The sequence below is a fragment of the Mesitornis unicolor genome, unplaced genomic scaffold (assembly GCF_000695765.1).
Source record: "Mesitornis unicolor isolate BGI_N332 unplaced genomic scaffold, ASM69576v1 scaffold28616, whole genome shotgun sequence".
Taxonomy (NCBI): Eukaryota; Metazoa; Chordata; class Aves; order Mesitornithiformes; family Mesitornithidae; genus Mesitornis; species Mesitornis unicolor.
This window is the reverse complement of record NW_010190758.1, coordinates 15,587-43,478: the sequence shown is the minus strand read 5'-3', so window position 1 is coordinate 43,478 and position 27,892 is coordinate 15,587. Positions and strand designations below refer to the sequence as shown.

Genomic DNA, 27,892 nt, shown 5'->3' with positions numbered 1-27,892 from the left:
GGACTGACCCCAAAACTGAGCCCTGGGGAGCTTATGACATGTTTAAACTGTGTCATTATATATTTGTTGTATTCATTCTCTTGATATGTGTTTCATTTTACAGACTTGGTTACACCTATCTAAGGCTGAAGGACAATTTTATGGAGATCTTAAATAGAGAAAATAACATAGAAAAGTGAGTGGTTAAAAATATATCAAAATAGACTCATAAGAAAATTTTACTTCTGTGTTTAATAAATCGTTCTTATACATTACTTTTTAATTCAGAAAAGTCAGAAATGGTACATTTTAGTAGAAAAATAAATTATCCGCTAGTGTTTGTAACGTTAATAGACTCTGTAGTTCTGTATTTTGACTTAGTCTGTTAATTTGACAGTATGTGCAATATGGAGTATTAATATAATGACAGAGGTGTGGTGTAAGTTTTGTGACCTTGTAAATTTGGGAACTGTGGATATTTTTCTTTTGTTATATGGTAGGTGATATTTTTGTAATAGAAAATGGTATGTACCCCATTTGTTGTTCACAAATAATCCATATAGTTTACAGGAGGGTAATAACTATAGAATAAGTTTATATAGCTGATTCAAATAAAATTTAAAACAGATACTCTTTTTGTCATTTTCCTTTGACATGTAGAATAAATCTTGTGAACCATAATATGAGTAAAATTATCAGTAACATTTAAGTAATAGAACTGTTTAATGGGATGTACATTCTTTTGAAAATGTTACTTTATACTTCTGTAGTTGCCTACTGTTAAGACTATTGTATATCTATGTTTTTCTGCTTGTGTACTCTGCTAACTACACAGGGACTGTCGGACACAAATACGGAAACCCTGCTGTTATTTTCCCCCTTTCAGGGGAATAAGGAGGATTTTCCCCAAAGGTTACTTCAGACTTTTGTGGCGCAACTCATAAGAACTGGAGTTAGCATCATTTAGTGATTTATTAAAGCGCTATAATTATTAGGATTTTTTTTCCTAAATGCATCACAGTTTGTAGACATAGACCTGATCCATCTCCTTGTTAGGATCTGTTGTAACTTTTAATGAAAACACTGTGGCTTTGCATAGGTTTGAATCTCAGGCTGTTGTAAGGCCTTGGAACTGAGTGATCTAATTAAATAAGCTCTATTTTATAAGCAAAATACTATCAGAGATGAATTCTGAAGAGATTAGGATTAATGATTGGATTGCTTATGTTTGTGCTGGGAAAGGGAGAATCTCTTAGATAAAAGGAAATGAGTAAGAAAGTAAATGATAACAGTATATAAATTGATGAATTATACAGAAATAGTACAAGAGGAGCTTGTGTTCATTCTACCTCCTAGAAAGGAAAGGAACATGGGATAAAATCAAATAATAAAAACAATGGCAAGTATAAAACCAGTAAAAAGAAATGTTTTTTCACTTGAATAACTTGTCAGTCAACACTTGAGCAAGATTCATGAAATTAAGTGGGCACTTTTGGGAGACAGGGAATAGTCAGTATTAAAAGAACAGTAAATAATGACTTCTGTGTAAACACCTATGCATTTCAAGTTCTGAGGCTACACCTAGGTATTATAGGTAGAAAATTACTTACTTTACAAGCAGTATGGTGCTCTACTGCAGAGTTTCTCTTCTTCTGCTTAAATAAATTATATTGACTGTACATCCAAAAATACTTATGAACATAGTGCAGACAATTTCTGTTTCAAGTAATTAGGAGCTGAGGCCTTCTCCTGTTTAATATTTGTAACCTGGTGTTTCATTCAGTACTAGTTTAGTATTCCATAGCACTCAACACAATTTTCCATGTTAGAAGTTAGAAGTTTAATTGATATACTTGAAGTTGCAATAACTGGTGTAGGAATCTGGAAAAGCAGAGTTGTTTAAAAATATATTCTGTTTCTGTTTCAGGTTTGAATTATTAGATGTTTTGAGTTTTGATTCTGTGAGACGGCGAATGAGTGTGATTGTTAAATCTTCAACAGGTAGGGCTGTCATAGTCTGTTTCTTCTTAGATGTTTTTGTTTCACTTGAATTTATTTCTGGTTTATCGAAGAGTTAAGCTTTAATCACAATCTCTGTACCTTTCTGTACAAAAAAGGGGACCAGGTACCTGCACGAGTGCAAATGTTATAAAAAAGCTGGAAGAAATCTTTTGGGAGACTTAGTATTTGGATGGTTTTTTGAAGACAGTTGTGTCTGGCCATTTTGAATTCCATATGCTCTCTCTTTCAGGTGATATTTTTATGTTTTGTAAAGGAGCAGATTCTTCCATATTTCCTAGAGTTAAAGAAGGCAAAATTGACCAAATACGATCCAGAGTTGAACGAAATGCAGTGGTAAGGTTCCATTTTATTGATCTGTTTGTGTGATAGCAATGTCAAAAAAGAAAATAAAATTAAGTGTTCTGACCTCCTGCTTGATCTGGTAACAGATTTGTCTTCCCAGGCGCATAAGTTATTCTATGCCAAAGTGCACACAGGCTGTATGGGTAGCAGTCTGTGTTACTCCCTTATTTGAATCTGTCCTCCATCTCATCTTCCAAATGGCAGTTGTGGTGAGATACGAGTGCATTAGATATGCACAACCGTATGTTACATCAGAGATCATCAATTAGCTTTTTAATGTGGCATCATGGTGGTTTGAATTAACTTCTGAATGAAAGAAAAGTTAAAAACTTCTCTGAAAATCCCATTCTGCTTTCAGTTCCCAGCCCTAGCTGTTTTGATTTGCTGCCTTTGATTGCTTTACAAGCCCTTAAAAGAAAAAATCCATTAGAGCACAGTGTAGCAACAAATGCACTTCTTATGGGCAGACAGTGCAGTGATCATCCTTATACTTACATTTTTGCCTGCTAAAAATGAGCTATGAACTACCTCATCATCTTCAAATTGAATTCATACCTTGGTTTTACCTAAAAGATTGTATTTGGAGTTGTCAAATACTGAAATTTGCTGTGTGAAAATATGCAGATCCCATTGCAATGGAATATGACTGCCAGTCTTATAAATAGAATAAAATTTGCTGGCATCCAGTACTCAAACTAAAACTGAAGTATTATTACAGGTATGTGAAAAAATCCCTAGTGTTGCCTGCTTTTGTTTTGAAGGGAAACTTCAAAACACTTTGTCAAAGTGCTTTGCTAAGCTTTACTGCATGAAACAGCTATCTGATAATTACAAGTGCAGAAAGCTAATAAAACTGAAAGAAATGTTTATGTATCATATCCATCCAATGTCTGTTGAGAGAATCCAGACCAGCAGCTATTTCATTATCCTGGATAATTGGAAATAGGGCTGTCTCCTACATACAGAAGCTTCTGAAAGAAGATACAGGCACCTGGCACCTGTCCTTATCGACAGCAAGAGTCAGGGAGTTTTTTTAATACTTCTTGGTCTGGTAATAAGTCACCATACAAAGACCTACTGGGTTAAAGGTCATGAAGATGAAGTGTTAAGTGGTGTTGAGAGGTGATATATTTTGAGGTGGGAAAACTTCCCTTCTGTGTTACAGCAGCTTTTTCCCACCTTACAAAGTCTATATACTCCCTTTCTTATTCATCTTATAGTCCAAAAGCTCAATCTAATCTGAAACAGTCACAGCTAAATTCTAGTTTCTACTTGACTGAAATGGCACAGTTGGATTTTCACTTTCAACACACTGTGATGTTTTGTCCCTGTCCTTGCTGCAACACAACATCAAAATCAGACTCTGCATAGCTACTATTTATATTATTGTTATTTATTCTGACTCATCCTGCCTAATTATACACATAGGGAAGGAAACGTTTACCTTGACTCTCCATTCCCTGGTAATCTTGCACATCCAGTTGGATGTCTGAACTGCTCCTCTTCTGGAGGACTGAGGTTTGTCCCTCAGGTTGTAACTGCTTCCAAGGCAGCACAGAATCAAGCTGACCTATGCTCTAGTTTACACTATACTGTACTAGTCTATACTATACCAACTTCACTATAGAAGTGAGTAGTGGGACTCTTCATGTTAATAGTAAAATCACTGCATTATTTCAAATACCCTAGCATACACACTGGCAAAAAGGCTAAGAAGAGTTTTCTAAGAGTCATTTTGTTTCTTTTGATTACATTCTTTAGGAGGGACTGCGAACATTGTGTGTTGCATATAAAAAGCTCACAGCAGAAGAATATAGCAATGCACAGAAGCTGCTTCAGAATGCAAAGTTGGCCCTCCAGGACCGGGAAAAGAAGTTGGCAGAAGTGTATGAGAAGATAGAAAGAGATTTTATTTTACTTGGTGCTACAGCTGTTGAAGATCGGTTAGTACATTTCTTATGTTTAGTGATGTTAAGTAGTTGAAGCTTGTCTTGGAACTTTTTCTGGATTAGAGATTTATTTGAAAAACCCTTTATTTGAAGCAATTCCATACCCTAAGCATACTAAAGTTACACGTGGTAACTTTATAATTTAGCAAGCTAGTAACTATTTTTAAGTGTACAAAAATTGGTATCTTCAAGCCATTTACCTGCAGTTCATATAATGAAAAGTTTTGGAGGATAGAACTACAAAATGGGTATTAAGGAAATGAAGGAAGAATTTTTAATCTTAAAAAAAAATTCAAAACCTGTTAAAACTGGGAGGTAATTTAATGACTCAGCAGTACTTCCCTGTTTGGTATCATTAGCTGAAAGCACTGAAAATGTTTGGGGAATGAACCATCTTGTCTTTTAGGATCTGTAAATGAAAAGTGAAACTTTGAGCACTTTGAAAGTGACAAAACTATTTATAATTTACTAGTTCTCCAGACACTTTTAGATTCACACTTAGGGAAAAATTCTTAGCTCTTATAACTTTTATTGCCATTTTTTATTTGGTTATGGAAAGCTTTCAATAAGGATCTCTGCATTTCTCATTTCCAAGCAATCTGTCAATGTGTGTTGTCAATTGACTTCTACAGACTACAGGAAAAAGCTGCTGATACAATTGAAGCACTCCAGAAAGCTGGAATTAAAGTTTGGGTTCTGACGGGAGACAAAATGGAGACTGCTGCAGCTACTTGCTATGCTTGCAAACTGTTCCGGAGGAATACACAAATACTTGAGCTAACCACAAAGAAAATCGAGGAGCAGAGTTTACATGATGTGCTTTTTGACCTAAGCAAAACTGTCCTAAGACACAATGGCAGCTTAACCAGGGATACTTTCTCAGGGTAAGGAAAAGGTTCTGTTTTCAAGCCAGGAATGGGCTTCTGTGCATTTCATAAACAATTAAATGATTGATTGATTACCCCAAGAGCAGCAACATACTGTGTTTCAGTTTCTGTTGTTAAAGTGTGAATTACTGTATGGCCATTAAGTATATAAGTTTATTCCACGTGAGTTTAAATTTTCAGAGTCATCGTTCTTTCTCTGTCTCATTTCTGGTACTGCTTTAAACATTCAAAGAAAAGTCACAGCTGCCATTGTGAAAATATAATTTGCAACTGCAAAAATATTTATTCTTGGCAAAAGTGATTGTAAAGCAAAATACTGCTTCTGACTTTTTAAAAGGAAGCAGATATGATATGTTCATGTAAGCAGGGTTAGTATGTGATGTGACTTTCTTGATAAGGCTAGAGCCAGTGAGAGCAACAATATCTGGCCCATCTGTGCTATTTCTAGGCAAGATTATGCTACATTTACAGACAGGTGACAGTGACAGCGTAGTACCAAATCTTCTGATGTACATAAAAATACTTAAAGTACCCGAAATTATAACAAAATCATTGACTTCTCTGTATTTTTCAATATCTACAGAAGGATAGGTATCATGTATATAGAAGTTACCTCCTTGAAACATAACATGGAATAAGATAAGAGCATTAAAAAGCAAAAAGCCAGATATAATGTAAATTTTGCCTCATCCAGGCAGTAAATTAGGCTATGTATTTGAGGCTTAGTAACTGGTACACATTACTTGCTCTTTTTTTCCACTGTGAAAAGCTAAGAATTGGATTCTGTAACATTTTTATCATCTTAAGATGTTATGAAAAGAAGTTACTGGTCTTCCGGACATAATGGTGCATATTTGATTTGTTTTTCTTTTTAATATAGAAACAGCTAGGAAGTATATTTTAATATGCATTTGTCATAAGTTTGTAGTAAAGGAACAACAAGCTAACAAGCATTTGTGATATTATTTTAGCAAAGAGTTTCTCTAAGTCTTAGCTTTACAGCTTGAAACTCTGGGCGAGAGCATTTTTCTTAGCTCTCTTACACCTTAAACCCCATTGATCTAATCAAGAACATTTGTGTATGTGGTTAAATCATATTTCTCTATGTCATTTGTACTACATTTAGTTTAAGTTCTACAGATCTTACAAGGTATGTTTAAATATATTACATTTTTTGTGCCATGTCAATTTTCTAGACAGTAAGACTCATCAGGATTTTGTGTGTCTGGCTCCAGAGATGGAGAATGTGCCAAGACAGTAATAGCAGGTTTCAAATTCAGGCTGAAAATCTTTCACTATAATACATCAAACATTCAGGACATTGCCTGAACTTCATAATAGTACTTTTTTGGTTGATATCATTGTATACTAATGGTGTTGCCCTACTTGTGCCAATGGTAACAAAGTGCTGAAAATATCTGTGAACTGTTATTAAATATAGTTTACAGTAGTTTACAGTGATTTATATTATTTGTCAAAAATAGTTTGTGTTCTAATACTGAAGATGGAAATGCTCAAGATACATTAATATTTATAAATACGGTGTTTTCCTCACAAACACTGGTCCTGGTGAAACCATGTTTGTTGAAAACCCATGCACAGTAGTATAACCTTGGAGCACTGAAACTAGAGCACAGACAAACCTCGGTGTTTGTTTAGACAACACTCACTGCTGAGCTGGAGCCTGAGGCTGCTGTGTAATGCCGGCAAATGCAAGGGTGCTGTGAAATAGCCAGGCTGGGTGCTACAGAAAACTGCTCTTGTAGTGCAACACTCAGTGTAGACCATCTTTCCCCACTGTTCAGGACATGTTATTGTGGAAAACTAGGCTTCGTGTGACCACAGTTGCACTTCTAGCAATGCTCAAATTATTACAGGTATACCGGCAATAGGTTAATATATGTAATTATATATTGTATTATTAGAGATAACATATATAATTATTATATTATAATTACAGGTATGCCTGTATTGGACTTAGCCACCACACTAAGTGCAAAGTATGCATACTGTAAATGTAGGCAGTGGGCTTACCTCACCAACAAATCTCTTTTAGGCATTTCCTTCAAAGCACGGTTTACTTCCTTAAATGTAGACCCATGAAAAACAAGGTTATTTTCTTCATCAGAGTAGATTTCAGAGTACCAAGGGGCTTTCCCTTTAACTGCTTTCTCTATATTCTGGAATATGCCACAGAATTAACTTTCTTCCCCTGGTCAGTTTACCTCATTGCAGTTCTTGGAGCCTTTTCAAATGAAACGGAAAGGTCATTAATTGTACACTCATACTCACTGGTGAAGCCTCTGAGGTATCAGATTTCTGTCTTTGGACTGATGAAGAACTGAATATTGTCAACGTAATCTAGAATTTTAGAATGTCATAAATAGCAGACCTATACAGTGAATTTCCTTTAGAAGTATATTAATTTTGCAGTATTCATTGCTCATTGTTTTTCATTAACTAAATTCACAAAAGAACTGTTGCCAAATTTTACAGTGACTCTTAGTTTATATTTTATCCCTGAACAGACTTTCAACTGATATGCAAGATTATGGTTTAATTATTGATGGAGCAGCATTATCATTAATAATGAAACCAAGACAAGATGGGAGCTCTAGTAACTACAGAGAGCTCTTTCTTGAAATTTGCAGAAACTGCAGTGCAGTGTTATGCTGTCGAATGGCACCTTTGCAAAAAGCACAGGTTTGTATTTCATTTTGTAATTGTTTGTTAGCTCTGCACATATGTAAATATTGAAAGTTAATATTCTATATGACTTATTAGGGTAACTTAAAATGTTGCCATTCACTTTTATAACCTCTAAAATGGAAGATTTTCTTTTCAAAGGAGGTAGAGGGGAAAACTTCTACTGGCAAGCAATTCAGATAATGGTATGCTAAGATGGCACCCAGCTGTGCACCTGAATTTGATTTATGTACATATTGTGCAAATTTTATCACAGAATCACAGAACGTTAGGGATTGGAAGGGACCTCAAAAGATCATCCAGTCCAATCCCCCTGCCGGAGCAGGAACACCTAGATGAGGTTGCACAGGAAGGCGTCCAGGCGGGTTTTGAATGTCTCCAGAGAAGGAGACTCCACAACCTCTCTGGGCAGCCTGTTCCAGTGCTCTGTCACCCTCACTGAGAAGAAGTTTCTTAAGTGGAACCTCTTGTGTTCCAGTTTGTGTCCGTTACCCCTTGTCTTATCATTGTTTGTCACCAAGAAGAGCCTGGCTCCATCCTCGTGACACTCACCCTTTATATATTTATAAACGTTAATGAGGTCTCCCCTCAGTCTCCTCTTCTGCAAACTAAAGAGACCCAGCTCCCTCAGCCTTTCCACATAAGGCAGATGCTCCACTCCCTTAATCATCTTTGTAGCCCTACGCTGGACTCTCTCCAGCAGTTCCCTGTCCCTCTTGAACTGAGGGGCCCAGAACTGGACACAATATTCCAGATGCAGTCTCACCAGGGCAGAGTAGAGAGGGAGGAGAACCTCTCTCAACCTACTAACCACCCCCCTCCTGATACACCCCAGGATGCCATTGACCTTCTTGGCCAAAAGGGCACAGTGCTGGCTCATGGTCATCCTGCTGTCCACCAGGACCCCCAGGTCCCTTTCCCCTGGAAAAGGAAATGGTTGATGTTATGGTTGATACATGCTGATAAATGAACTTATTTAATAAGCTGAACTAATTACTTCTGGTTTAACCTAAAGAGCTTTGAATAGTCTACTATCTGTTGATACTACCAGAATCTGCATTATTGATTACTGTAGAGGGATACTCATACTGAGATCTTTATGCATGGTAGTTGCATGGCACAATATTGCTTTTGTATCCCTTCACAGAATTTCTTATATAACCATGTTGTGTTGATAATTTTCAATTAATTGTACACTCATGCAAAATAAGCAAACTATTACAAGCTATTACTATTTTTTTCCAGATTGTAAAATTGATTAAGTTATCAAAGGAGCATCCTATCACATTAGCAATTGGTGATGGAGCAAATGATGTCAGTATGATTCTAGAAGCACATGTTGGTATAGGTAAGTGTGCTTTTTAGACTATTAACTCAAATAGAATGGCAAAAAAACATTTACAGCTTAAAAATAGGCAGTCTCAACGAATCAGGTTATGCATTTTATAGAAAACTCTTAGTGAATTTACCCCAGGAATATTATGAGGTACAGGGGTGATCTCTTATTACATCAGTGTCATAGCATTATTGTATAATTTTTCAAGTAATTGTATCTTTGAAATAGTTCTTCAGTTACTAAACAGCTTCATCACTTTTCTTTAAAGGAATCATTGGCAAAGAAGGTCGTCAAGCAGCGAGAAACAGTGACTATGCAATACCTAAATTTAAACATTTGAAAAAAATGTTGCTTGTTCATGGGCATTTTTATTATATTAGGATATCTGAACTTGTGCAATACTTCTTTTATAAGGTAGGACAACGCTTATTCTAATGACATAAATCTCAAAAAGTTACATGGTAATATTTAACTACCTACAGTTTGTGCGGTCAGTGGTACAAAAAAGCAATAATTCCATAAAGAGATTTCATTGAGTTCCAGATGCAAAGCTGAAATGGGATTATTGTTTTTATGTAGGTAGATTGTGTAATTTATGGTATGTTTAAAAGCAAAATTTGTCTTCTCTCTTTTTCACTCTTACAAATTCCAATGCAGACTGTTCTACTTATTTTCAGTACCTTCTGGATTTTCTCTACAGTGGCCTTTTAAATCAAGATGGAAATAGTATTTGAGCATAATTTAGCATAACTTAATTTACATTGATTTCTAAATTCATTGGGGTAGCATAGGTGGATAAAGTTTGTAACAAGCATCCTCTTATTTAGACAGTTCTGTTACATCTAAATATGGGGATCCAATCAAAGTTCTTTCAGTAAGCAGGGAAAGATTATAGAAAGGAACTTTGAGAAGATAATCCAAGATCTTAGTGTTTCACTGTATGTGTAGTTAGCAGAGGATGAAGTTTGGGGTCACAGCTAGAAGCATCTTAAAATTACTTTGCTGGTAACAATGCTAACCAGAGTATCCATGCTTGCTTATCACAGTTTGTGTCCTACTGTGGATTGTGCCTTGTCTTGCCTTACGTGACCTGTGCTCTTAGATCACAAAATTCATTACCCTTGAATTTTGAAACTGTAGCCTTTATAAGTTTTCTTTGAAAATATTTGAAGTGTTTTTCTTAACAATACTACTGAAAAATGAGAATGTTGATATTTAATGTGTTTGTACTATTCCTGCAGTGTTTGCTATTACTTGTGTTATAAAACTATTATATACATAGCTATAGCATTGTACAGCATATAACTGAGTGCTTATATTTCACTGAATGACTGTGTCACTTTGTCTTTCAGAATGTCTGCTTCATTTTTCCTCAGTTTTTGTATCAGTTCTTCTGTGGGTTTTCACAACAGGTTAGTTGTTCTTTTTCCCTCACTGTCACATTTCCTCTTTGGCATTTTTTTTATTAAAGAGTGAATCCTTTAACATTATGCCTGTTCAGTTGAGAAAATTTCTAGGTTATTTTAACCTTGTAAAAAGAGCATCACTTTTGGTTCATATGGCTTTCAGTGGCAACTGCAGTTAGGTTTCAGAAATTAATTTCATGAATTATCATAAAAGCAATGTTATTTACAAAGTCAAAAAATACAGGAGACCAAAATTTGGAAATGGCAATGCAAAGGGACATGTCTGTGGGAAATGCAGAGACTGTTTAAACTTATGGAACATGGACAGAGGCAATCCTGAAAGATAAGTAATTAAACTACTTGTTCATTTTTAGAATTCAGAATGAAAATGGAAGAATAAACTAGACTTCTCTGGCATGTACAGTTATGAATTGCAAGCTTGAGACAAATAGTGGCATTCAATTAGTTGAAAGGAAAAAATAAACACGGAAAGATAGAGGAAAAGTGAACTGCTCCTCGCCAGAAAAGTACCATTGTATATGGTACCATCATACCCAGAATACTGGGGAGGATGCAGTATTCACCTTTCTAAATTTTTGTTTATTTACTTTGTCCCCTTGCTTTCATCTGATTTGTGCAGAAAAATCTACCTCTTCTTTCTTCTGAATGAAGGAGTGAAAAACAAAGAAATGAATAACTGGACTTAGACGGATTAAGCGGATTAAGTTTTCAGGATTAAATTGGACAAGAGAGGATTTAATTGGGAGAAAATAGTACTGTTGCTTTGAATTTGTGGGATGTCTCGAAAGAAAGCTCCAGGAGGAGTAGAAATGACAGAACTGTTTTGGTTTTAATTTCACATGACTATTGAAAACTTTGTAGATTTATGTCAAGCATTATTAGGATTTAGATGCACATGTTGATAAAAATGTAGTTTAATATCCTGGTTTTTTAAGTGCTAAATATTATTCTGAATAAAAAATGGGGTGGTTGACAGCAATTTTTACGACATAAAATGATCAGCAAATAGGTTTAGAGAAATGAGCAACTCTTTTTATGGGGTGATGTGGTAAGTTTGAGGGCTAGTTACAATGATGATACATCCATGGAAAAGCAGTTCAGTTGGAAGAAGAACCAGAGAAATGTTGGGGTGTTTCTTTGTACAGCTCATGGCAGTCACTCACAGCTGAAGAACCTCTGGAGTACTCCCCCTTCCTCCCTGCATGTCTCCATGCTCTATAGATACGGAGGTGATGAAAGCAGGGGTGGATGTGCCAGAGAGGAATTTCTGCCTCTACAGGAATCCGCTGTTGTTTAGTTTGGGTAGTTTGGAGTTGGTCTTACAGTTGAAATCATAGGAGGAGCCGATTTGTGGAGCCAGACCATAAATAGGTTTAGTTGGCCTTTTGTCCTCCAGATGAATGGGATGTAAGTGCAGGGTTGTATCTTACACCAGTGAGCAGCTGTTCAGGGATATCTGCCTTTATTGTGAAGGTACATGGTTTTGGTTTTTCTGAAGAAGCTGACTCATTCCTTTGAAACCAAGTGTCATGCAGTGGATTGTGTTTTAAAATTAAAGCCAGCTGATTGAATTCTTTTCCATCTACAGACTTTATATGATACTGCGTATCTAACACTGTACAACATCAGCTTCACTTCCCTTCCTATCCTCTTGTATGGTCTAATGGAACAGCATGTCAGTGCAGACACACTCAAGAGAGAGCCTTCCCTATACAGGTAAAATTAATAAATTATGCCCCAAAGTTTGACTGTTCAATTGTGGAATCTATCTCTGTTATAACCAAAGTCCTCAGGTTTTCTGTACAAGGTTGCAGTAGAACATCAGGTACACGGCAACAGAAGGATTGAAGACAGCGCACACATAAATAGACATAAGCTACAATAGACACACGTGTATATTTACATACTGCAATCCATACCATTCATTTGCTACATTAATGAATGAGAGCAAACCAGAAATTGCTGTTTTACAAATAAAAATATGATTTATTTAAGAAAAGATAAAACAGTGTGTTTCTTCTATATACAGGACTGAGTGGTAGAGTGTTGTATCATAGGATGTGTGGTGTCCAACTTTGTCCTCTGTGTGTTGTTGACTCACTTCTGTGCATAGAAATTGTGACTGGTTTAGATTCTTAGTCACTTGAAATACAGTTCTTGCCAATTAACTGCATGTGGCCATCTAAATGAGGAACAGTGCCCAGTTTTGATTCTTGTAGCTGCAAACCCAGTACATTTTAGAGAGCAGTAACAGTAGATAATCAAAGGGAAAACATTTTTTGAGAGGCAAAATTAGATGCCCACAGGTTCATCAGTGCAGTGGTACGTTTGTACCTATGAAATTGAAGAGGAGAACAAGATATTACTGTTGAAACCCAACTCCCCCCCATTTTTATTTTCTCTTCTATATTTTAAATTTTTTCAGTTTAGTAATTCAGAAGAATTTTTGGTTTTTCAAAGCTCGCAGAGATTATTTGTTCAAAAATATTTGGTTTTTGATATCTAACAGAGTCTATCGCTAAGCTGTTTGTGCAATAGTGCAGTTGTTCTGGGCCAGATGAGGCTACTGCCGCTACCTACGGTTTTGCACTGTATATTGGTAATCTGTGGGGAGAAATGGCTTCATATGGTCATCTGACAGTTTTTAAAGTATATATGGTGAAAGTATTGGCTGATAGTAAACATTTCTGTCATTCAAGGGTTTCATTTAACTGTGTTCTGAGCACATGTTCCACATAAAATTAATATTTTGTTTTGTTACAATGTTCTGCACCCCGTGGGAAATAAAGCAAAGTCTCCAGAGACCTCTAGTGTTTACTTTTAAAATCTTGAGTGCATCATCACATGCACAGCAAATACCAGAAAAAAGATACCTTCTGTAAAAAGATAGAGAAGTAAATGAGTGCATCATGGGAGAATTTTCTGTACAGTTGAAATAAGCAGAATCACAGGCAGCAGTTAAATGGGTTTAGTAAAAAGTAGATTGAAAACAAAGAGGAGAGGTTTAGGAAGGATGTGGATGTGAAGTGGTAGAGAGTTGATAATGTGGAAATGTGGTGGTTTTGCATGCAATCTCTTAATTGCTTTTCCATCAGAAAACAATATGAGTGACATCATTTGTCTAAGCTTTTGAACGTGCTGCTAATGAATGCATGTATCTTGTTTTACACAGAGATGTTGCCAAGAATGCTTTGTTGCGCTGGCGTGCATTTATTTATTGGACATTTCTAGGAGTGTTTGATGCTGTGGTATTTTTCTTTGGTGCCTATTTCTTGTTTGACAACACAATTGTGACCAGCAATGGACAGGTTAGTGTTGGATTTGATCAGTCAATCACAGGTAATATCTTATGGTAATGTCGAGTGTGCTATGACCATAGTTTAATTGTTTTCTTCGAGTTTTCCAGCAGAGATGATAACAGTTTTATGAGTTACGGTGAGATAGATGGCTTATCTGTTTAGCAAAGTCTGAACTATCCAATAGGAATTCTGTATCAGTAAACAGAGGCGTAGGACTAGATGCAACCTAGAAGAAATATATATACCGTAAATTCCAAGTAGTCCTTCAGAATTACATAGTAACTTTTCTGTTTCGTGCCTAACATGCATCTAATGAATACCTGATTAACATATCAAGAGACTCTTCATAGAGTAGTTATGAATGATCATAAAAGAGCTTAAATATAACAAGCTTTTTAATATTTTAACTATTTTTTACATATGGCAGCTTAAAATAATCTATCTCTACTTGCTTTGCAGTCACATGAATGCAAATTTTAAGAACTTTTGCATTTTATTTATTTTACCCATTGATATTTTGGTCTGTTTTATTTGTGTGCTTTTTTTTCTTTTTGCTACTTGCTTCTCTTCCTATCCTCAGCTAATGACAACCAGCACTCACATGGTAAGACTATTGTGGATTTGTCGTGATATCCATTTCATCTTTCACTGTTCTTTAATTAAACTGTTAAAGAGCAGTTAAATATTTCCTATAGTTATTTCAAAATATCACTTAAATCTAGAGATAGAAATGTTCTTTATTGCTACTTTGTAAATACTTAAAATATTAAGAACTTACATAGAGTATAAGGTACATTAAGGTGTATGAGGTGTGGTAAAGAGCCGTGAACTTCAAAAAATAAGTAGGCTTTTTGCTTCCTTGCATTTTGTTTTGTTCTGTGCTTTTCTATAACCTACATTTTGTTGCTGACTCTCTCTGCTGTAGAAAATTTATTAGAGTTTTTGCTATAAAGTGCTTTAATGACTTCAGAAAAGTCCCTCAAAATGAAAGAAAATAAACTAGGCACAATTTTGTTGCCTATATGTAACATACACGTCTGCTAGAAATGCAATATTCAAATATTGTTAAATACCACCTTTGTGACATCTATCAGGGAAATGAGCTTTTAGAGTGCAAGAAAACACTTGTTAGAAAGAACTTTTCTAAGGACAGAATGAATTTCCGTTAGATGTAGCCGTACACTGCAGCACTGCTTTTTCTGTTAGGTGTTCAAAACTCTGCATTAGCTTATACGTTCAGTCCTGAAAATTAGACTTCTCATACCTGTACACATTCTGTAAATGGTTTGTATTGCAAATATTCTGACTGGGTTCTTTTCTGAAATTTTAGTCTACTTCTGTTGCAGGGATTAAATCAAATTCTTCTTGATAAAGCTCTAAAACCAGACTAGCGACTGATTGCCAAATTTTGAATGTGTATGTGTACAACTAGATACCCATGTTAATATTTTGTGGTAAAATGTATTGTTTGATTAGACTCTTGAGTGTCAGAATGGGTTAGAAAAATTCATCATCATTCAGCATGCATGCTTCTGTGTATTTATTAAATTTACAGATTTTGAGTTGCATTTTTAGATTTAAAGACTTGAAAATGTTAAGTGTTCAGGAATACTCAGAGATGCATATGTGAGCTCTTACATACATGAATGCCAGTTGGTGTTGATGGTTATTTCCAAGTATATAAATTATGCTCACATCTGGAAAAAGTCAATGAAAAATCTGAAGATTTGAAACAGTTATCACCATCAGTGATATAGGATGACTGAGTTTAGGTTCCAAATTGTTAAAATGGGTGCTGAAGCAAAAATTTTGAATTCTTCTTTCCCTCCAGAAATGAACTAATCACCATTGTTGCAAAACTAGTAAAAACTGAAGAAAGTCAATGTCTTTCGCTTAGATTGATGCCTGTGTCAGACTAAAATTTATGTACTGTTAAGCTTGCTTCCAAACATAATCCCCCCCCAGGATGTTTCTCAGTACTTAGAAATTTCTTTGAAACTGTTTGCATGCTGTAGAGTGATGTTACTAGAATAACAGAAAAGTATACTTTTAATTGCTGACATTTTCTTCATAAATGCCTGCCTCAGTCATTTCCTGGTAAACAAAACTAAGATGCCAAAGAGTTACATCTTGTTAGTTGTTATTAATTTGTGGTACTGCTTTATGTATGGTGTTCCACTTTGGATATGACATTGTTGCAAAAACATACAGAGACCAACTACCTAAGGAAGGTAAGGAGAAAATAAGGCACTAGCTTGCTCATATCATAATATGTATTTCCAGCGTGATTTTTTTATTTTAAGATTTGATGCAGAGTGAATAGGAACATGGAAGATATAATGGCAGTTGCAGGAGGGGTGGAAACCTTGGATAGGCTTGGAGCAGAGCATGGAAAAATACTTGTTAATAAACTAGATGTTAACAAACAGAAAAGAATGATTCACAGCCTGAAGACATGAGTTGTATCTTGAGCTAGTAAATACTGAAAAGACATTGTGAGGTTTTGTAACTCACACCATCCCATATTGCTCGGCTTACCTTTCTCTGTGCCAAATTAGCAGTCTTATAGAGTCTGGTGTCCCTGTGCTATTACCTTGTTTTCTGAGCCAAACAGTGGGGTAGGCAAAGGGTTTGGTTGCAGCCCAATGCTTTCTATCTAGCCTGACAGAGATAGGGGAAGGTTGTTTCAACTTTTGTATTTAATCTAGCAGCTTTTATTGGAAATACGGACACATCAGTTCAGTATGCAGAAGCACAGACTGACACTGGGCTCTCCAAGAGACGCTAGATATGACATGAGAATTTTGTGAAAAATTAACTGCAAGAAGAAAGTTGGTAAACATTTGCATAATTTGAAGTTCCTGGATCAGATTTTTGTCCAGTTTTAAGTGCACTGATTTTTTAATTATTTTTTTTAGTGTACACAAAATATTATAACAAGGGCATGACCCTATTCAATTATTATATTTGATATCAAAGTTAGACCAAAATGCTGAAGGTTTTCTGCACTCTGTTGCTTACTCTCCCAACGTTTCTCTGAATCCTGAACTTGGTTGTCCCGTAGCTGCTACAGTCCATGCAATCCTCTGTGACCATATTCACCACCACCAATTCTTCCCTCCATCAGGATTAATGATAATTTCTGCCCTGAAGTGTTTTTATTTCATGATGCAGGTGGGAAGAAAATCAACCACAATTCAAGTGTTTTTATCTTAAAATACATGTGGAGCATAGATGTACTTACATGGCTTTGATGGTTATCACATTCTTTCTTGTACTGTTACTTATCTATATAATACGCTGTTGAACCTCCTAAGAAATCATGGAACACCAAGGACAGCAGAGGAAGGAGACAGAGAAAAGATGATGGTCAAGAAGATTAATGAAATTGCTGCAGTTTGTTTGTAAATCTCAGTGATCTGTAAACTGTGCTACACTTTGTTTTTATTAAGAAATGTACCTGTGAACTTTAGGTTGAGTACGTTGATTGTGGTTTTTTCCTGTTTGTATGAAATCTGAGGTGTGTACATACAAGGGTGAGAAACCAAAACAATTTGCATTGGATAGATCATGTGAAAAATAAGTGTCAGTTCCTGATACAAAGCAATACATAGCTTTAAGAGGTTTATTCTGGACAGTTTGTGAAGTAGTAGACAGTATTACCTATAACTGCTTTGGACCATTTCTTATAGATGTTTGGAAACTGGACCTTTGGAACACTGGTGTTTACTGTGCTTGTATTCACGGTTACATTGAAGGTAAAGTATGCTGTATTTTGTCCACTGAAACTTTCTTAGAGCTTGTTTTCTAATTGCTGCTTACTTATATGTTTCTCTCCATGACCATACTTTGTTGTATTAACTTAAATGAGATTTAAAATAGTTTAAATAGAGATTTTGGTATCTGTGCCTTCTTAACTCTGCTCAAACTTTGAAAAACATTTTTCAGCTAGTACTGTGTAGAATCCTCCCCTTTTTTCAAAGGGTTTTATTTTATTTCATCTGCTGAGTATTCTGTTGCTGCTAGATAGTAATGACACCATGTAATCTCATTTGGTTGTGTTTTTTTTTCCAGCTTGCACTAGATACACACTATTGGACGTGGATAAATCACTTCATGATCTGGGGATCACTGGTATTCTACATTGTCTTTTCTCTGCTCTGGGGAGGAATTATTTGGTATGAACCCTAATGTAAATTTCATTGCAAATGTTATTTCAGAAACAGTTATTATGAAGTCATGATATATTGCACTTTTTTTTCCCAAACAGAATTAAAAATAGCTTTTATGTATTGCAGAACTCCCAATAGCAGTCACATTTTAAAGACATCAGTAATGGTATTTACAGAATGCTCAGCTCTTCTTTCACTGAATAGATGCTGAAATATTATTACAGAAGACTATGAAGAGATGAATATCAGATGTCAGGCTGCCAATGGGGCTATCACAATATCAGTCAAAAGCAGTCCAAGGGTTGCTTCAAGTAGCTGAGGGTGTCTATCTGAGGCAAAGTGTCACAGAGTAGGTCATGTCTGTGCAGCTTAGGGCTGGCCACGCATCTGCTCAGCTTGTCTTGGAGGGAGCTGGCTGTAGCAGTCTAAAATAAGGCCAGGGAGTGACACTAACATTGAAGGTGTGTGGATGACCAGGCGTCCTGTGTTTGAGCTCATTATTTGCCCCTTTATTTAGCAAAGTAGATTTACTGTAGATGCCTGAGCACCTACTTGTTCTACAGTTGGTAAGAAGCTTTTTAAGAATTAGTATAACTCTTAGACATAGCTAATTGAAAGTAGTGTGCTTTGTTTTTCTGTTAAAAAATTCTGTGTACCTAAAACCGATTTTTTTGAGAAGGGAGGTCAAGTTGAAACAGGTTCAAGTTCTTACTATGCCTAATTGCCATCAGAAACTTGAATTTATGTTTCTCACCTGTAGAGGGTGCCCAGTTACAAGGTTATTTTTTCTAACCTCTTTTGCTGGAACTGTTCTACTTTGTATATGTAAGTAAACATTTTGGAGGACCGGAGAGAAAGCGGAGCCTAATTGTTGCATGGTGGTTAAGGTGCCATTTAACTTGGAGTAAGGATTTGTATTTCAGTGTGTCCTTTGCAAATGAGTAACCACCTCTCAACTCCTTGGATATTCAGTAGCCTCTTCTGTTATTTTCAGTAAGATCAGATCTCAGTTTCTTCAGCATCAAAATGAAAACAGTCTGCAGAAGTTATATTTTTCCCTGCTAATATTTTCCAGCTGGCCTTGCTTGGTATTAGAGATGTGACTATTTGCATGCAGCAATGTATTTTAACTTGATTATCTTCTTAAATTGCAAAGACTTCTATCAGATTTTTGAAAACTAGAAGAAAACTGCCCTACTGGCAGGAGGGCTTTACACTGCAGTGTTGCTACAAACTGTCCGTTGATCTTTGCTCTCAGGAAGCATAGCCTCTGTTTCCCATCACATTTTAATGACCAGACAACTGCCATGGAGATAGAGGGAAACATGGAAGTGAAGGCAGTTGAAAGTGGGGGCAAATAAAAATGTGAGTAGGTTAGGGAGCATAATGTGAAACCATCAGAGAAGTTTAGGGAAGCTTGGCAGGTATGAAGAAAGGTGTGCTCAGTATGGATATTGTGAGGATACATACAAATGAGTGTGTGATGGGAAAGAGAAGAAAAATAATAGGTGGAAGACCAAGAAGAAAAGTGGAAATTATCTAGGGTGAGATAAGGAGTAGGTGGAAGAGCATGAACAGGATAAGAATGTGAATTAGTTTATCTTTGCAAGGGAGAGGCAGCTTGGGAGGGAGGACAGCATGGTATTTCCTACAGCATGGAAGACAAGAGTAAAGCAGTTTTCCCTTGTCAGCAAATATTTAGATCTCCTTTTGAGAAGACTGGAATGGATGAAGTCCCACAAACTGGGAAGTTGAACATGCAGTAGTTAATCAGTGTCATAATTTTTATATTTAACATTGCCATTCTTTATTTTGTGTATTGAAGTGTAATATCAATTTAATCTTTTTCCTCCTAGGCCTTTTCTCAATTATCAGAGGATGTATTATGTGTTCATGCAAATGCTGTCTAGTGGTCCTGCGTGGCTGGGTATAATTCTGCTCATAACTGTCAGCCTTCTTCCAGATGTTCTCAAGAAGGTCTTATGCAGACAGTTGTGGCCTACAGCAACAGAAAGAATCCAGGTAACAATATTTTTCATTGTAGAATTAGTTTTTTGTATCACAAGTCTGTCATAATTAGACCTCTTTCAAGCTTAGAGACAAAATTAGAACAGGAGTTCCCCATCTGTGGTGTATATCACAGGTTCTGTACCAGCTGCTTCTGAGCAGCAGGGTGAAAGAAGCTGCCTGTTATTTACATAGTGGTATTTACATGAACATTGGGGCAACCCCTGTGCCTCTCTACTAGCAACCGTGGGAAATTAGCTTGTGAGGGTGGTGGGAGACAGACATATGGCTCAACATGATTCCTGACTTGAGATAAGAAGGGTAGAGGGATTGGGATCTTGGTGAGGGTAGGTAGAAGGCACTTACATTGGCCCAGACAGCAGCTGTTGCCACTGTTGTGGAGTATTCAGAGGTACTGCCCACACCCCTGAATTGAAGTTTATCTTTCATACCAAGTCATTCTACTGCATAAATGAAACTCTAATGTGGACACTTTAGCATTTTGCATGCAAGCTGAGTGTAGTTATCTGAAAAGGAGAACCAGCTAAAATAAGCTAAGCTCAACATGAAGCAAGTAGGAAGGGAGCATGTGATTTTATTGAAATCCCCTTTAGATTATGAATTTGCACAAGCAGTTGCAACCCTTTACCAAAAGACTCTACAACTGCATGTGTATTTATTATTGAATCAATCTAAAAATTATCTACTTAAAATCAATGTGATGAATATATAGTATGCTGGTAAGGTATACATAGTCAACTCATGTCAACGTTCATATTGTATGATCTGTGCAATATAATACTTTCTTAGTAAACTATTTTATGCTGATGCTATGCCTGTTATAAAAACACCTCTATTAAAACGTACTCATATTAATAATTATTTCCTCTTTTATATTTCAACTTACATTTTGTCTGTTTTGATACATTGTCTCTACATAAATGTGCCTTGCTGTGCCAATGGGTAGAATATTTTAAAATCTGTTGTTACTTCTCTTCTGATAAGCCCAAAAGGAGAAACAATTGTGTAAGCAGACTTGAGGCTGAAAGGGAAGCTGAGTCCTGTGGGCTGCATGGTACTATACTGAGGCCATGAAAGCAGCCCCAGTAGAAAATTTTACCTGCAGTTTTGATCCCAACAAACTTTCATATATTATATATGTTAGAAGGCGAAGGACAGTAGAAGCGTTGAACCTGAAACTTTATGTTATTCCCTTGCCCTTTTCAGCCCATCAGCCACCACTGGTAGGTTAAAATACTGAATTACCAGCAACTGTGTGTGTAGGGATTAGCTAGCAGTTTGATGTTTATTTGAGAAGATACTTTGCATTAAGAGGAAAGGAATAAAGGAACTTTATTTCCAAGAAAAGTAAAATTTCCCCTTTGGCAATGGTAAAAATTCTGCAAAGTAAAACCCCTTGCCATTGTTTTCCTTTCCGTGACTGTACAGTTGTGAAAATGCCCCAATTCAGGAGGACAGGAAAGAATAAATAATGGCAGAAAAGCATTCCCAGGCAGATCAGCATTTAGCATCTTTCTATTTGGATATCATTAATAGATGTCTCTTTGCCATATCTGCTACTTCTGGAAGAAGTCGACCTCAGTATAGGTTCTGCATGCTTAATTTTAAAGTCTAAAGAAAGCAAATGATGATAGGTTAATGCAAAGAAACAAGCTAGCAAACAAGGCCCCAAACAAAGGTATTACAGCATTTCTTACAGTCATTGTATATTAGTACTGGAAAATGAATCAATTCTAAATCAGACTTTGGGCTTAACACTGGCAGCATTCATTGTTTTAATATTTAGTAGAAAATCTTTGACTTTTAACCAGATATATCCCTGTGTTTCTTCTTCCCTTTCTTTGTTTCTTCCTGTCTTCCAATCTGCTTTGTCTAAATAACTGCTGCTTTGCTTTAAACATAAATGATGTGCACGGTTACTTCCTACAACCTTCTGGGGAAATCAGACTAAACATCAGTGCCTTTCTGTTGAGCAGTCCACCATCTTTATGCTTTCTCAGACTTCAAGCAGTCTAAGTTTCTAATGGAACAAAAGGTGACTTTTTTCTGCCTTTCTGCATGCTTGGCAATTTCATTCAAAGGACAGTAAAAAGTTTCTCATCAGAAGTTATTTACCATACTCATTGCCTCCATTTCTGATTCATGCCAACCATATTTTGAAGAAGAGTACTTTTTAGTATAGTTTTTTCCTCCTTCTGTTTGTTTATCTGCACGATTCTATGAATCGTTGTCACAATCCATCACTATCACTACCATTTTTTGACACCGTTGTTACTGAGTTTTACATAATGTTTCAAAGCATCGAGAATCTTAGATCCCCATTTTAATCATTGGTCTGTGTGTAGGTGAATGTGTGTCGTGCTTGCATTGTACCTGAGTAAATGGAGTAGTTGCCCCGCGAAGAAGTGATAATTCTGATTATGCTGATATTACCAGTGTCATACAGAAAATGTGGTAGTGGAAACCATTTAAGAGATCTTCAGAGTATATTAATATATCCATTCTGCTGTGATAAAAGGAAATGCAGATTTTTATTAATAAGTTATGTCCAGTAGGCATTTTGAAACTGAGCTCTCCTTATGTTCCATTTTATGAAATTCTGTGCTCTTTCTAGAAAGAAAACACCTCAAGATCCAGAAGAATATGACATTTAATATAATATAAAAGTAGCGGAAATGTCAGTAAATCTTGGCTTCCCTACAGTCTGCAAGAAGATGATTTTTTACTTAATACTAGGAGACTGTTGATTTCCACTGTAGATTTTATATCTTTATTTCTTAACTGGTTAAGTTTAAAAATACATTCCCTCCTTCTTTCCCCCTTCAAAAATATACAGTCAATAAAATTTACAGCAATTATTTAAGTCACAGGGAAAATACATGAAGTTTTTTTCACTATTGAAAATTCTGGCTAAAATTGGCTTTTAAGTGCCTTAGGATTGGTTTGAGCTGAGCTTTTAAACAATTCTTTTTAAACTTACTTTAAAACATTCCTATAAGCTGTATTGCTTTCTTTGTAATAAAAGGGCTTCTGGAACAGTTGAAAAGATTAATGTAGTACTAGCAGCCGTCTCCCAGGTGACTGAATTAGTTCTCCTCAGGTAATAAGATCACGTAAAGCCTTTGAAGCAATTCCTACGCTTCTAAATTTTTCAATTATTTGAGTCACTCCAGTGTGTGGTGGGTGATTATTTACCATCATTATCATTCAGGGATTTTTAAACATGCCAGACATAGTTGTGGGGCTTTTTTGAGAGAGCTTTTCAGTGAGAGATACATATATAGACACACACACAGAGACATATATGTATGTGCCTACACATACATATATGTACATACAAGTATATGTATATATATGTGCATGTATTTTTTTATATATATATCTATACACCTGTATGAACTGTTATCTTTCTTGGGCTAAAACATTAATTCTGCAAAAGCTTTGGAGGAATCTGTTGCCTTTTGGTAATTTCAGCCAAAAATCTGCTCATTTCTTGTATGTGCAGTCCCAGTGACTCTTTGGCTCAATGAAACAAGCTGAATTTTGTGCTTTAACTGGAAATGGTGCAGCTGTGAGCTTTATTTCAGCCTTTACTTTTAACATGCAATAGGATATTGGATATTTTTTAATATATCCACTTTACATTAATTGATAATATTTCCTTTTTCTTTATTCTTCTTTCATCAATAGCAGAAGCTCCACAGCTCTATTAAAGGAAAATAGAAATTCACTTTAAATTACCCTCTCTTCATTTTTGTGACTGTCACTTTGACAGTGTTTCCGCAATCCCAAATATCTTGTAGCTGAAATGCAAGGTGTTTATATTCTAAGGTGTAAATAACTTCTCTGTTTTTTTAATCTCTTTTTAAGAAATATTTTTCTTTTTCTCTTTGCTTCTGACTGATGTTTTTTTACTTCACTTCCAACTTCAGTCTCAAGATCAGCCCATCAGCCTTGTTATGAGATCTCTACCCTCTCCTGCACTTGGGGAAAGCCAGTGTGGTACTTTTGCCTTGGAAAGCCTCTCTGGGAATTCATCATTCTTCTGTTCCTCAATGGGCTTAGCTGCTGTTGAACACAGGGCTCTTAAAAAACTGGTTACCAGCAAATTGTTGCCTTGGTCATTTGTTGTGTTCCTTCTATGGAAGGCAAAGAAATGGATCTTGCTGTTGCAATATTTGAATCCTGTGGAGGAAGTTACTCTGGTAACTCCCCTGCCCTCTCTCCCTGTAGTGTAATGACTAAGCTGTATGTAAGCCTTCCTTAGCACTGGCTCCATTGCCTGAGTGTGTAGCACTGCCTTCAGTGTACCAGTTGTTCTGGGAAGTAGTGAAGCGGGACATCCACTCCTTAATTTGAAATCAATTTAACCTCCTATCACCGGGACCTCAGCCATTCGGCACAGGTTATTGTCAGAGGGGCAGGACACACAGCCCACAGTGCTTAGTCATGGTACGGTTAAGTGCTTTGGTAATGACGTATTTTTAACAGAGTTTGAAATGGAGTTAAAAACATCCTCAGAGTGGCTCAAAGGATTAACCTCAGGATGGAGGAATGAAAACCTTGTTTTACACTGCATAACCTTTTAAAATCTTATCAGAAAACCTGTCACTTTTACAGAACTTTGCTACAATAGTTGCATTTGTACCAAATGGTACAATTCATTCGCATTTCCCTCTTGTATTCAGCAAGAGTCTCACTGTTTTTCCTCATCCTTGCAGAAGAGTAGGAGACATAAAACAGCCCTAAATGCACTGGCGAACAGCGGTGGGCCACTTCTTGAAGGAAATCTTTCAGCTTCCGAGCCATAATTAGATCAAAGCTAGGTAACAGTACTGTACGTGTTGCCAGTTTGGATTAATTGCTATTGGTGAACTGTGCTATTTACAAATCAACTGTTTCCTCCAGAGTTTTTGATTTACTTAATGATTTTGTATTGATATTGCTAATGTTTTACTTGGAGAGCCTAGTTTTTGCCAGAGGTGTTCCATGCCACAGGTAAGATCTTTTTGTCTCAGACATTTACTCATGTAAGCAAAACAGTGAATCAATATACTTATATTGAAGTCCTAGAAATACATTGTGTTATGTATAGGTGTTGTGTGACATTTCTGCTATAAGAACTGCAGTTGTTATTGCAGAGTGTACTCACATTACACCATGGTGTAGATTACATCAAGTCAGAAATATTTCTCACTCATTAGCAGTTTATCCATCATCTCTCATGCTCTTGAATACATATATAGACCAAATGCAGACAGTAAAGGAGGAAGATAACCATACAAAGGCAAGTGAGTTACCTATGAATGGGACCTTGGGTCAGGAGACTGCAGCTCTGTATCTGACAGTCTCTACCACAGTAACGTGTTCTGTATAGACCAGTGCATAGCTGCATTGCAGCCTCGGATCAGAGAGAGAAGTGTGGTAGCCTTGCCAAATACCCGAGACCACAGCATGAATGGTGAGCTCCTAAATCCTCCAAACACGAGAGCAGCAGAATAAAGTTCTCTGCTTTACGTCATCTCCTTGCCATGCCACTGATTACACAAAGAAGTGTAAGTAAGAAGGTACACTGTCTACTCAAAATACATTCCCATCTGGGTGCTGTATTTGCGCCAGTCCCTTCATGCTCTCCTGACCCCAAAAGCAGCACACGAGGAACCAAGTGAGGGTGCAAAGTTATCAATATGTGAAGAGGAGAAATGCTGTGTAATGTGCTGGTATGGGCTGTAGGGCTTCAAGGTAGTGAGGGGTGCTTTTGATTTAAAGACTGCTAGACAAGTAGTAGTAGAAAACCCCAGCTTTCTTGAGTAGCTTCAGGAATGGCTGATTGAAAGTGTTTGCCTTGGAGCTATGTGTAGAAAAAAACATTTTCTTTTTAGAAATATGTATGGCGACTAAAATGCTTCACTTTCTAGCTGGATGAATAGGAAAAATAGTTACCATACAGTGTATGACTACTCCCTCTGACATTTTCAAAGCACTGATGATGTACATTTTTCTGTATTAATGTTAGTATTTGGTCTATATGTGTGTTTAAAAGAACCCAGGCCTCACTGTTAGTGAGTAGTTTGGTATAGTTCACTGACTTTCCTCTCCAAGAGTAACTGTTGTAAGAGAGCTTTCTGATTACTCTGGGTTATGCAAGAGTAGTGTTTCAAGCCTGTGATTGACATTAAAATTGTAGTATTAAATCTCAGCCCAACTTCTATAAGCTACATCATTAATATTTATTTTGTGATTTTGGCCTTTTTGCTACCATGTTGCTGTTAGCAGGGAAGGAGGAAGGGGATGGTTAAGAAGAGAGAATTAACTGACTCATATAGCATTCATGGAGAGAGTTACTGGTAACATAGATTTGAATCATGCTTATAATGCATTTATATCTTAAGTACTGTCACATAATAGCCATACCTCTATACCTGGATATTATATGTCAATATAGTGAGAAGAATTAGATAAACTCATTGGGGAAAGTGCTGTGCTAGTTTTCTTTTAGTCTGTGTACATGTTCCAGGGTCTTGTCACGCAGCCGTGGAGCTACTGTAGTCCTCAGTATTTCCTGAGTGGAAAAGCCAATTCTGCCACTGTGTGTGGAGTGGTAAATTTTAACAGACAATGAGACCAAGGTGGTATTGGGATGTGTAGTATAAATTGCCTGTATGGAGGCTGCATGTTAACCTAAGCAAGTCCAAAATCAGATACTGCTTAGAAGTACAAAGGAAGTGCATTAAACCTCTGGAACTTCCATCTGATAGCACAAACCTGTTGTAAAGAATTCCCTCTCTTTGGAAGTACAGGGCAAAGTACTTGAATCTGTTCTGTCTTTAAATTCCCCATAAGAAATCCTGACTAAAAAAAGTTCAGAGCTAAAAAGATGTACCAGGAGAGACTGGAAAAGGAAATATATACCTGATTTAAAACAATTCAACTTGAAAGCAGTCCCTTGTGTACTCATCTGTTCTCTAAAAAGCCCATTATCAGGTTTAGAGATTATATGTGAAATTATGTCTGGTTCTGTAGATCTCAATATAAAACTAATCATGTTGAAAGTGGTTGATTGATCAACAACACGAGAGTTTATACCTTTTCATGAAACATAGCCAGAGTGGTGATCTAGTGAAAGGCATTAGTATATCAAGGGCACAATGGCCCTAGGAAAGAACACAAATTGTAGACTTTTATGGCCCAAATTATTTGTTTACTGTGTATTTGGTTTTTTTTCCTGTTAACAGAATGCATCGAGGCACTGTCGGGAGCACATCTCAGAATTCACACCTCTTGCCTGTCTGAAAAGCCCAAGATACAGGAGCAGTGACTGCAGCAATTCCCCAGCAAGAAGGTCTAATTCTCATTCTAAAAAAATGATGTTTACGCACTGGAGAGGCATTGATTATTCAGTACTTCCATCTGTCTTTGGCTATTCAAATAAGCATTGCCGTTCCGGTGCAGGCTACCGCTACAGTGGGTCAGGTTTGGAAACGTCTGTATGACAGAACACCAAGTCAAGCCTTTAAAAACTGTATTTTTGTTTATTTCTTTTTTCAGGAAACAAACATGTCACAGAAATATATTAAACTATACCTGGCTCTTGCTGTCTGAGGTAATGTTCAGACAAACAGGATCAAGAGCTAGAAGTATGAACCCTTCCAGGCCAATAGACCTCTTTTTATGTTTTGAACTACTGGAGCAATGAACAATCTGCACAGTCTGGTACTGTGAGACTGGTAGCACTAAAACATTCT

General features: G+C 36.5%; 1 protein-coding gene across 1 annotated transcript; it reads left to right on the top strand.

Annotated features, from left to right (window-relative positions):
• Window positions 1-103: 103 nt before the first annotated feature.
• On the top strand, window positions 104-27,892 carry ATP11A (ATPase, class VI, type 11A; the record flags this gene model as incomplete). Its single annotated transcript, XM_010186517.1, has 16 exons — window positions 104-175; window positions 1,907-1,980; window positions 2,231-2,334; window positions 4,105-4,286; window positions 4,925-5,176; window positions 7,708-7,882; window positions 9,131-9,233; window positions 9,490-9,635; window positions 10,574-10,633; window positions 12,237-12,364; window positions 13,821-13,956; window positions 14,528-14,551; window positions 17,640-17,705; window positions 18,022-18,125; window positions 19,976-20,141; window positions 27,383-27,892. Coding segments are annotated over 16 exons (2,050 nt in total), but the record flags the coding sequence as incomplete, so codon positions are not given.